This window comes from Montipora foliosa, chromosome 11, assembly GCF_036669935.1.
Source record: "Montipora foliosa isolate CH-2021 chromosome 11, ASM3666993v2, whole genome shotgun sequence".
Lineage (NCBI taxonomy): Eukaryota > Metazoa > Cnidaria > Anthozoa > Scleractinia > Acroporidae > Montipora > Montipora foliosa.
The window spans coordinates 23,660,010-23,672,182 of record NC_090879.1 but is presented as its reverse complement, the minus strand read 5'-3'; the positions used below and the strand labels follow the sequence as shown (position 1 = coordinate 23,672,182).

The window sequence follows — 12,173 nt, the reverse complement described above, 5'->3', positions numbered from 1 at the left end:
AGTCCATCTGTTCGTACTCCATGAAAAAATTAACGGCTAAGCTTACTTATGATTTTACTGCGCGAAATTCTAGAAATACACTGCAACTGAAGATTACCCGAAAAAAATCACAAAAGATGGGCAAACACGTTAAAGGAATACTGTATTTCTCTTTTTTTTCTTTACAAATCTATTGCCAAACTATCCAACGACAACATGCTAGGTTATCTCAACTACAAACTAGTTATAGCTGTCGCTAAAGTGCCAACGAGCCAAGCTTGCGTGATCTGGCGCCTGGCGGCTGCAAACATCACGCGGCGTACTCGTGCGGCACTCTCATTGGTTATCGCTACGGTCAACATTTCATCGCTTTGGTCTACATTACAGCTTTTGGTCTACATTACACTCAAATTTGAAGCGCTTCTGAGATTTCGTCCGCCTAAAAATCTTCTCGCGGCTCTATAAGCTGCCGCCTCGCCAGGCCTTCTGTCTTCACAAGGCCTGACTCGTTGGCAATTAAGATGTCAAGCTTACAAGATTGCATTGTCAGTGAAGTTCGGAAGAAGAATTACACTGGCCTTTGCTGCAATATAGTCGTCGAAATGGTACAGAAAGTAACATTTCCCATGCTTTAAATTTGTTCTTCTCAAATTAAAGCCAAAGGTAACTTTCGAATTCGTTTATAATTCCTCCCACGGTAATTAACTCTGGTCAAAACAAAATAGCGTGTATCTGCCGTCAACGAGTGTATTGATCTAATGATAGTAAATTTGATTGGCCGATGAAGGACATGTCAATCAATTAAAAAATCTGGGCGGAAGAAATTTCTACGAGGAATTTGGTCAGGCTCTATTTTTCGTTTCGCCAACTCTACAATACGTACCATGCGAAACTAAAATAGAGCCTGATCGCAGGTTAATTCTTATGCAAATCAAACTCATTTCCTCTACAATAGTTTAGCACCAAGACTAACTTCGAAACCGACGCAAACAGCAGCTCGGAAATGAGCCATTACATGGGTGTGCCCATTCAGGAAGAAATGCTCAAGAGTTACATTTTTTAACTAGTGTTTTATTAAATCACTTCCGGCAAATATAAAGGTTCCCTATCAAGAGGGATGATTCAATGTAGAAGAAAGTTCAGTCTACCCTGAGAACACAAACATGATGGATGAAAGTAGTTTCCAGAACAAGTCAGGAAACAGCGTCGAAGATGCCTCCACAATATCACCCTTAATGACAATAGTCTTTTACTGTTTGTATGGCACAGTCTTTTCACTTGCGTTCGTCGGCAATACCTTGGCATTGATAACTTGTTATCGGACTTATAAGGCCACGACGTCTGTTCTTCTTTGCTTCATCGCCAGTCTGGCATCAGCGGATCTCTTGTTTACTTTGCTTTCCATATTCGACCTAATCGCCTTTATCGGTAATGGTAATTGGTTTGGTGGAAATCCAATCTGCAAAGCTCAGAGCTTTTTCATTGAATCGTGCTACACAGTGTCTATCCTAACTCTAGTTACCATCAGTCGAGAACGGTTAAAAGCAGTGTCTTCACCGATCTTAGCGCGCACTCAACAAAGCACCGAGCGAGCTTTCATCCCTGTTGTTATTTGGGCGATTGGAATCTTAACCTGCACGCCACTTCTGTACGCATATCACATTGAGAAAGACGAGGAAACTGGCAAACAAATGTGTCTTAATAAGAACATGGGAGACAATGGCAGGCAAATTTATTACGCGATACAAGCGGGTTTATTGTTCCTATTGCCATTAGCATTCATGACCTGGGCACACATCCGAATATTCAAGTTGTTGTCTAATCATGCGAGGACAAGAGTTTCCTTATTGTCGGATAAAAGACATGGGATGAAGCAGCGAAAAGTGACAAAGATGTTAGCAGTGGTAACGCTTGTGTTTTTTATTTGTTATGGTCCGTTTATGGTCGTTCGTGCGTTGAGATATTTTTACATCTACAACGGAGATACGATTTGGAGGTTGGGACAAATGATGATTTTCATTCAGGCAGCGGTGAATCCCATCATTTACTGTTTCTACAGCAAGCAGTTTCGATTCTCCTTCAAGGATTTGATTTGCTGTTGCAACAAATGCACGAAACGAAAACCTCGATCAGCCTCCACGAAAACCATCTCTAGCCAAACATCGTCAAGGAAAACTTCTGAACTGAATGAGTTTTCTCAGGTTCCCTCGCAACAATGTTAATTTCCTTATAAAACAAGACTTCAGTTTACCAAGCACTGTCTCAGATAGTTCTAAGTTTCTCAGTGAAGTTTAGGAACATGTAGGCTTTACAGTGTAACTATTCTTGGGTTTCACTCACGTGATCAAGAGCCATGGTTTTCAACGAAAACAAAAGAAAACGTAGGCATAATAATAGCTTTCAATTCCCGGAGGATTGGATCGGGACACCAACATAGCCGCCATTTCATTGTTTGAGGACACCAACATGGCGGCTGTGACGTCATGTGAAATCCAGGAATAGAACACGGAGTATCAGCTTTGCAGATTGTTGGGACTTGAAAACCATTCGATTGAAGCAATATTTGAACGATATTTTGCATACCTCGTTTAAAAATCACGTAATTGTATATCAGTGGAAATTCTTTACCAAGGTTCGAGAGTCCAACTGGTCTACGGAGTTTCGAATTCTCAATAATCACTGACAAGTGTAAAATAGAAGCCAATGCGGTTTTCCACTTCTTGAAGAATATGGGCAACAAAATCGAGTAATGCAAGAATTAAGACAGTAACCAACTCAGTAATAAACTATGTAAATTCAAGCAAATTCCATTTTAATTACTTGCTATGTAGTTCCTGTTCAGTTTCCGAGAAGCAGAACTTTTGGTCAATGAATTCACAAACGGACTCAAAACCTCATAGTTTGCTTAAACAAAACACTTTTTTATTGTCCGTCTGCAATTAACTCATTTAGAATATTACTGAGACGGACGTGCATGAAAGAGATTATTACTGGGTTGCCGTATGTCAATCCCAGTCGGAAAAAGGCTAAGATTTGTGTTTTCTTTTGTTTTTTTTTTTCCGTGTCATGAAAAGTCTTGCCTGTCACTCCCCTGCTAAGTGGTGTCTTTGTGCATAGAGTCTTGTGTGCGTATTTGTTAGGTTTGAGGGGGCTGGGGTAATGCGTAGATTTCTGTGGTGCACACCGGAGAATATTTCATTAACCAGCAATGGCGTCGAAAGTTATTCCAACTCGAATGGCGTTTTAGTGCATCTTTCAACAAAATAGACCCTCATGGAGCTCAAGAATAGAACGTCACTTGGATGAACAAGACAGGCGATGATGATCTGGAATCTTAAAAGCGACGAGTAATGGACTTCGGCAACAATGTTTCGCCCGTCGAGCCGAAATCAAAGTGAGCTGTATTTCCAATATTTTATCAGGAGTGCAGTTTTATGTACAACACTGAAACCAAATGGAATATTATCTGGTAACTTATGGGTTCACCAAAGTCAGGTAAAAAAAATAATTGGAAATGTGACAGTCAAGAATTATTTGAAAGAAAGCTTGTCGACTATTTTGTGCATCATTATTCAAGGAAAAGGTTCTTCAGGAAAGGGTTTGAACCTGAAGAACATGGTAATTTGACACGATTGAGTTTCTTGTCTCCACGCACGCAATGAAATAGGAAGAGGTTTTCGCCTCTAAGGGCAAATATGTTGTTGGTTTCAATAAATTTTTCGCTGGAAAAGGATTCTGTGGTATTTTCTGCCTTTGTGAATTACAATATCATGTTGTGTATTGAATTTTCGAGCTTAAGATTGAAATGTGATATGGGAGAATGTTTTTAGTATTGCTCTGTAAGCAGGAAGGGGTCACGAAAATAAACAGGTCTGTTGGAAGCGTGCTTGAGTTTCAACAAAATGAGCCCCAAAATCAGTGAAAAATTGTGACGCCGATGAATAATAAAGTAGCTGCTATTTCCAAAATGATGGAATTACCTGGTGATAAATAACGTCGTACGCGTCTTGCAGAGTAAATTTTGACTTTGCATAAACAAATGGTCAACCTAAAGAGTCGGGCGATTGTGATCTTTGTTTTGACTTCGCTCATTTTATTGTCAAACTTTATAACACTTGCATGACAGAAAAAGAAACTTACAACAGATGCTTCACTGTTTGGCGAGTAAACATGCCGCGGTAACTTAATCACGGCGATGTCACTTTCGATTTTGCGATTTAAGTACAATAACAAAATTGAACGTAGCAAAAAATCTCCCAAAATGTTTGTCGCTGATCGTAACTTTTTATATTCTTTATTTACGGTTAAAATTGTGGTGAAAAGAAGTGAGGGAACTTGAAAATTATCAACATGTCAGCCCAGAAGCCAGTGTTTCTCGCTTCTCTTTTATTTGTTATTCTTCAGAATAACAAATAAAAGCTTTAAATGCTGTAGTTCAATACCACACAATTCAGTGCCTTCTGATTTTCTGTAACACGTACCACAGGCAATCCAGTGTATGCTTCACGAAAGCATCTCGTCTTTGTTTGTTCTATATCATTTTTAGGCCACGAGAGTCCTTTAGGGTTTTTCCCCAAGTTCCCACTTCCTGAGTCCCAGTCCCCCTACCTCCTTCTCCTAATCCTCATATTAAAGTTCTCCTAACTTATTTTAAATTCGCAGACAGCACTTTTAAGCCCGGGGTTATATTATTGCGTAAAGACCCGTTTAAACGGTTTCAACATGTTCTTCAACATGCATTCACCACTTCGTTGAACCAAATGTTCGGTGCGTTTGAACAGGTCGTCCAACATTGTTTGAAAGCGTAAAAAATGTTGAAAGCTTGTTCAATCAAGTTTAAATCGGTTTAAACTTTCATTCAACATCGATTCAACTTTTTTTTTGTTCTCGAGAATGTTGAATAGTGTTGAAGACGTTTGAACATTCTTTTCAACAATTGTAGAATAAAAGCATGCTCACAACAGGCCGCAAAAGTCAATATGGCGTAGTTTATCTGGACGAGAGAGTTTGGTTTCTAGTTCTTAGTTCCTCGCAATCAAATTTCGCGAAAGTGTTGGTTCTTTTGTTGGTGCAATGTTGGAATCGTTTGAACGGCCTCCGTACAACTTTGTTTTTGCGTTCAATATTTGCCCAACACCCGTTCAACTGTTGTTGAACGAAAGTTGGTCAAATGTTGAAACCGTTTAAATTAAACGGGCCTTTTTAGACACATCAAAATTATGAAATTGTTTACGAAGATGAGTTAAAAATTCCAAGCCCATTCCGTTTGCAGGACTTTGACCCTTGCTTATTGGATCATAAGATATTTTGATAACAAGGGGATGCATAGCGGAAAAGAATAGTGACCCAAAAGAAAGAAAACAAACATATCGAAATAAGACAAATCTTTTATTGCACGGAATTTCGTTAGCTGTTTTAATGTAAATCCAAAGTTTTGTGATGAGAAGACAATTAGAAGGAAGAAAATCACTCAGGATAAAATGGAAATCTGATTCTTCCCGTTCAAACTACCCCCCAGCGTCATAGCCTGACGCTCAGAGACTTTATTATCAACTGTAAGGTCACTCAATCGCAATAACAGCAAAATTTTGTTCCCAAGGTAACTAACTGCCCAGCGAGTGTCATTCACATGCAGACGAGGCTCAATTGAATTTTTAGCAAGTCAGATGTTTGCCTCAGTTCCTACGAAAGAAACTCCCGTTTTAAAATCATCCCGTGTCACTAATCAAGAAAACACACACACAAAAACGAAACAAAGCGAAATTTCTACAAAGTCAAGCGTCCAAATCGGGATTTATGGTATCGAACGCGGAGCGAGGCTACATACAAAGGATTTCTTCAAAAGTTTTTAAGGCTTTATCATTGGAATTGAAATCGAGGTACGTAAGCTTTTGCTAAATTATCATTCAAAATTTAAGTACCTATCTTTTTTGTTTTTGTTTTTTAAAGTTATCAACAATTTCAACCGCTTATCGTCGGCTGACTGTGGATAAAGATAGTTTTTGCACAGAATCATCATGTTTTGGATATAACGATAATTTTATTATCAGTAAAGGAATTCTACATTACCATTTTCGAGTTTTAAACTTGTAAAATTTATTGTCGGGTGCTCATGTAATCCCCACTGATAATTTCCAAAAGAGCGTTTTCAGATGACGTCACCGCAGCCATGTTGGTGTTCCAAAACAAAGAAACGGTGGCCATGTTGGTGTTCCAAACTAATCCTCTGGGAATTTAACTCTATTTCTAGGCGAATAATTTCTTTTGTTTCATTAAATTAGCATCCATTCTAGTCACGTGAGTGGAAACGCTCTATTTGGTCATTTTACGCCGATCATTGTTAGGACTAGAACAGCAAAGAAATGGACCAAAATGTCAAAGGCACGTGCTGGGCGTGCAGAGGTAGAGAGCTTGAGCGAGGGGAGAGGCAAAGCCAACGAAAACGAAAATAAACACTTTTGTGTTGCTACTTTGCGATTATTTCATCTTGCTCGTGTTATAAAATGTTTTCAAGTGAAGCTATGATATTCGTAGTTATGAACGCAATTTTTGCAATTGCGTAAAGAAGCCTGAAAAATTCAGGACTTCAACGGGGTTTGAACCCGTGACCTCGCGATACCGGTGCGACGCTCTAACCAACTGAGCTATGAAGCCACTGACGTTGGGAGCTGGTCATTTGTGGGTTCCAATATTCCCGTGAGGAATGAATCAACGATGAAATGATATATGAAATGGAACATATATGAATTTTTCAGGCTTCTTTACACAATTGCAAAAATTGCGTTCATAACTGCGAAGATCATAGCTTCACTTGATTTCATATCCGCAGTTCATATATGATCCATTTCATATATCATTTCATCGTTGATTCATTCCTCATGGGAACATTGGAACCCACAAATGACCAGCTCCCAACGTCAGTGGCTTCATAGCTCAGTTGGCTAGAGTGTCGCACCGGTGTCGCGAGGTCACGGGTTCAAACTCCGTTGAAGTCCTGAATTTTTCAGGCTTCTTTACGCATTCGCAAAAATTGCGTTCATAACTGCAAGGATCATAGCTTCACTTGATTTCATATCCGCAGTTCATATATGATCCATTTCATATATTATTTTATCAATTACAAAATGTTTGCGAAGTAACGACAGGATTCATAAAAACATCCTCGAGGTAAATCTAGAGAATTAATGAAAGGTTGTTTACTCATATGCATTATGTCGTCAGGACATTCAAAAGGACGTTTTCAGCCAACCTCTAGAGACACCAATAACAATACGGAAATGTACGACTTCTGGTGGACAAACAAAAGAAGCTAATGAGAGATCTTTTGTTTTCGTCCACCAACATGGCGGCGATGACGTCACGTGAAAAGCTGAGGCTGCTTACATGAGAAAATTCGCCTCGGCGCGAGTTTAATACCGGGATGACTACTTGATTTCGTATCGTGTTCACATGATGCATAGTTTACTTTATATCGTGTTTGTATGAAGGCACACTTGACGTTGATTAATACATTCCATTTTGGATTGACGAAATTCACGCATGCGCATGCCCGTTCCAGTCCATCCAGAGGTCAAGTTCATATCTAAACGAGTGGTCGTTCCACGTTTACAAGACACTGTTGCGGGATTTCGCTCTGGAATGAAATTTTCGCTCCGGTATTGAAATCGGGGTGAACTTGCGCCGGTATGACTTGTTCCGGTATGAAATTTTCTGGTGGTATCGTGTAAACGAATGCAGAGCCACAAGAGGAACCACAGAGAACTCGATCCATTGATGAAATAATTTTACAACCATAATGTCTGCACAAGAACACGCACCCAGGAACATTCGCTGATTAACCCAAAGCAGTGACCACCACACTACTACATTGTTTATATTTTAAACAATTTGAAATCACGCTTTCCTCCCTAATTCCGTTGTAAATGTGTATAAGGACTCGCTAAAAAATAATGCTAATCAGAGAAATGGAGGCAGTCACTAAACTTCACGACGAAGCTAAAGATATAAAATTCGAGGCATGGGCCTAGTCATAGTTCAGCAGAGCTATAAATTCTATACGAGAACAAATAAGTCCTTAAAAAAAAAGAACTAGACGCATATCTGCGTGAACTCAGGCTTTCCTCGTTTCCTGGATCGTTAAATAAAAAACAAAGAAAAAGAAATACAGCAGAGATCTCGGCTAGATTAGTAGTTATTATTTAGGTTAGAGTGATAGCAATTATTCTCGTTTAGTTTACTCATAAATGTTCGCTCATAAAGTGATCTGTCGTAAAGTTTGCGGGCCGACCCTTTCCGAAAACGCTCGAGATCTATTAGTGTGGGTCGACCGTGAATGGTGTCTGCATTTGTACGTGGTTTGGGTGTATTAGAAACCATATTAACGTCATTTTCCTTCAACGCTACGCATGCACGTTGGCTTAATACACTTCGCGTATGTGCTTTTAAAGATGAATCAGCCATTGCACAACCATGCCACCTTTTGCCACCTTTGCGCTTTGGTAACTTCGCGCCTCAGCTTTACAAGCTTTACAAGCTTGAGTGCGAAATTCAAGCTCGGGATTTTTCTCCGGAAAGCACGAGTAAAATGTCGGTTTATTAATCTTCAAAGGTGAAAGCGGAAAGACGCCGTTCCTACAAAGGAGTTCTGGCTTCGGTTGTTCGAAAGGTTGATAACGCTATTCACCGGATAAATCAAAATCCAGCGGATAAACACTAGCAAAACAGTGGATAGCGCTATCCACCCTTCGAGCAACTGGAGCATGGATCTAGGGTTTTTTCTTTCCATTTCATCTGTTACCAAAAAGTCCTGAGACAGTGCTCTGATTAGCGAAAATACTGAGCAATTCGGAGCAAAATAGGAATTAACGATAACCGCCAATTTACAAGACTAAAAAGATATCACGTTTCGTGACGAACATTTCACTGCTCGGGAAGCCCCTCGTGGCCGCTCGCATTGCGCACATGCGCACATTGACCTCGCCGGCCACATAGGCTACCGTAAAATGAGTCCTTTCGGGCATTTTTCAAGTATTAACTCAGATTGTTCACTCAACAGCGAGAATAATTCCTCAGTTCATCAGTAACCTCCTCTTCAAAGCCCATCATTTCAAAACAATACTTTCAAAACCAAATAACTATGGTCTAAAACAAACTGCACTGAAAGCCCCTCCGCTAAGAATAGCCAAGTAAGCTATAAAAAGATTGACACACCTAAAAAGGTTACTTCCTTGTTGCTTTCACTGCCAGCGAGTGAGAGTCTCAGTTCAGTTTCCTGAAACCGCTTCTTCCCCTGAGGGCAGGAATAGCTGCACCATTCGTTCAGTCTACAGCGAAAACAAAAGATTAAGGTTTTAGGGAAATAGCAGAGTTAATGTTACTTGAAAATTACCTCTTCCCCTCTTTTCTCCTAAAAAACCAACAACAAGATTAACAAAACATATCGTGTTTCCATAAGCCAAAGAAAGAAATAATTATCCCCAAACCCCTTTAAGAATGGAATAACAACTCTCTGAAACTGTCAAAGTCAATGGTGATCTTAGCAGTAACTCAGGATATATTTTTTCAGGATTATTGAGCTAATGAATTCCTTGCAGATGCAAAAGTAAACCCAGAGACAAAATTTTGCATTTCCTCTACACCGCGACGGAATATTGCCGGACAAATCTATTGTAACAAGTAAAACCACTGAATTATTTGCCGTTCTGAATCAACTTTTTCGATTTTCGACCGTTTTCATTGTAAAAAGTCAGAAAGGGAACGAGCTAAGGACTCTGTGTCATGAAAGTTGATAGGGAATAATTTAATTAACGTTTTTCTATTGGACTTTAGAGAAAAATTCGCAAATATTAGAACTGTTTCAAATTTCAAGAAATGTAAACTGAGGATTGCCGAGATGTGCAGCAGGAAACAGTGTCATACGTTTCCACATTTGAGCCTATTTTTTTATCTTAATACATCTCGGTGATAATCACCTAAACTCCAAAACATCCATAAGTTACCTCTACGTGAAACATAAATATCCGCTAAAGCTGAAGTTTCGTGTTTTAAAAACATTTTTTAAATGCTTGTGGCTTTATTAATCTGCTTCCGATAGGTAGGGTAACTTTGTTTATACACGATATGTATAAAAGCTGAAAGCTTGTGGGGTCGCAGTAACTACTTTGCATTAAAAAAGTCTCTTCAGGCAATAAAATTTTGAGCCGTCATCGACGGAAGAATCAATTTCCACGAATAAAAGCAGTTACATTAATCTCCTAAATTCTCGAAAATGCCACAGACGTAGCTGGACTGTAGGAAATCAGATATTCAACAATATATCGAAAACGTGCTCAAGCTCAAATCAGTTCCCCTTCCCGGAAGGGTGCAAGAAACCTGAAAAAACGTTCTTAGGGGTTCTTAACTTCACAAAACAACCGATTACACTCCCTAAAAACCAGAATTTAAACAGCGCATTGCTTTAACAAATTCTCTGAAATTCAAAGGGCCGCTTTATCGCGTCTTCCGCTCAGGCTGCCGGCAATCAAAAAAGAGGCAAGGCAAGTCTTCGGCAGACATTTGAATACTGATCTCCATCACAATGAGTGAAAAGCCTTTATCCATTGCTGTTCATTTCATTTTCTCGCTGATAATAAAACTGCGTTTTGTGGAAGCACGCTTGTCTGTGACATTTTTATTCTTGGTCTGGAAAAGTTGAAAACTATAGAAGTCGGAAGGTCAGCTTGTGTTTATTCAGTACATGCAGGAAGAAGAAATTGTTCTTCGCTTCAGCACCCGTTTGAAGAGTAGGTAAACTTGAAAGAAATTCTAGGAACGCGGAATAAGAGCATTTCATCTAATGCTACAACTGTGTATTGGGCGCGCCACACTCAGTGAAACTGTCTTTAGTTTACTCTATACTCTCTTATCGCTAACTGCTTGCATTACCAAGTACCGCGCTAGCAGCGATGAATAGCCCATTTCCGAGTTGCTGTATGCCTCAGTTTCAAAGCGAGTCCTAGTGCACAACCATTCAAAGGGAAATGAGTTGCGTATTCTTATGCAAATCAAACTCATTTCCTTTACAATAGTTGAGCACCAAGACTAACTTCGAAACAGAGGCAAACTGCAACTCGGAAATGGGCCATTACATGGGTGTACCCATTCAGGAAGAAATGCTCTAGAATTACATTTTTTTGACTCGTGTTTTATTAAATCACTTCCGGCAAATATAAAGGTTCCCTATCAAGGGGGATGATTCAATGCAAAAGAAAGTTTCTACAGTGAGAACACAAACACAATTTTTGTAACGAGTCTTTTTTGGGCTCATCAATGTCACGTGTTTAAATAAAGTTTTTCAGTTTCAGAGTTTCAGTTTCAAACACAAACATGATGGATGAAACTAGTTTCCACAACAAGTCAGGAAACAGCGTCGAAAATGCCTCCACAATATCACCCTTAATGACGATAGTCATTTACTGTTTGTACAGCACAGTCTTTTCACTTGCGTTCGTCGGCAATACCTTGGCATTGATAACTTGTTATCGGATTTACAAGGCCACGACGTCTGTTCTTCTTTGCTTCATCGCCAGTCTGGCATTAGCGGATCTCATGTTTACTTTGCTTTCCATATTCGAACTAATTGCCTTTATCGGTAATGGTAATTGGTTGGGTGGAAATCCAATCTGCAAAGCTCAGAGCTTTTTCATTGAATCGTGCTACACAGTGTCTATCCTAACGCTAGTCGTCATCAGTCGAGAACGGTTAAAAGCAGTGTCTTCACCGGTCTTAGCGCGCACTCAACGAAGCACCGAGCGAACCTTCATCCCTCTTATCATTTGGGCGATTGGAATCTTAACCTGCACGCCACTTCTGTACGCATATCACATTGAGAAAGACGAGGAAACTGGCAAACAAATGTGTCTTAATAAGTACATGGGAGACAATGGCAGGCAGATTTATTACGCGATACACGCGGGTTTATTGTTCCTTTTTCCATTAGCATTCATGACCTGGGCACACATCCGAATATTCAAGTTGTTGTCTAATCATGCGAGGACAAGAGTTTCCTTAATGTCGGATAAAAGACATGGGATGAAGCAGCGAAGAGTGACAAAGATGTTAGCAGTGGTAACGCTTGTGTTTTTTATTTGTTATGGTCCGTTTATGGTCGTTCGTGCGTTGAGATATTTTTACATCTACAACGGAGATATGATTTG

At 39.7% G+C, this 12,173-nt stretch overlaps 2 protein-coding genes and 1 long non-coding RNA gene across 3 annotated transcripts in view; 2 read left to right on the top strand and 1 right to left on the bottom strand.

The window, feature by feature from the left end:
• LOC137976255 (uncharacterized) overlaps positions 1-9,361 on the bottom strand; it is a 77,420-nt gene extending 68,059 nt beyond the window's left edge. The window contains exon 1 of the long non-coding RNA XR_011117733.1: positions 9,190-9,361. This is a non-coding gene — a long non-coding RNA (uncharacterized lncRNA). The remainder of the gene's footprint in view (positions 1-9,189) is intronic.
• LOC137974964 (QRFP-like peptide receptor) lies at positions 219-3,712 on the top strand. Its single transcript, XM_068821986.1, has one exon. The coding sequence runs from the start codon at positions 1,143-1,145 to the stop codon at positions 2,199-2,201; it is 1,059 nt and encodes a 352-aa protein (XP_068678087.1). The 5' UTR covers positions 219-1,142; the 3' UTR covers positions 2,202-3,712.
• Positions 9,362-11,217: 1,856 nt separating the features above from the next.
• The window catches only part of LOC137975822 (QRFP-like peptide receptor), a 3,317-nt gene continuing 2,361 nt past the window's right edge, over positions 11,218-12,173 (top strand). The window contains exon 1 of the mRNA XM_068823017.1: positions 11,218-12,173. This exon is cut by the window's right edge and continues 2,361 nt beyond it. Within this exon, the coding sequence (XP_068679118.1) occupies positions 11,344-12,173 (830 nt within the window). The 5' untranslated portion in view covers positions 11,218-11,343.

Excerpts from the sequence above, each read along its gene's own strand:
- LOC137974964 (XM_068821986.1), top strand. The coding sequence starts at position 1,143 with ATGATGGATGAAAGTAGTTTCCAGAACAAGTCAGGAAACAGCGTCGAA.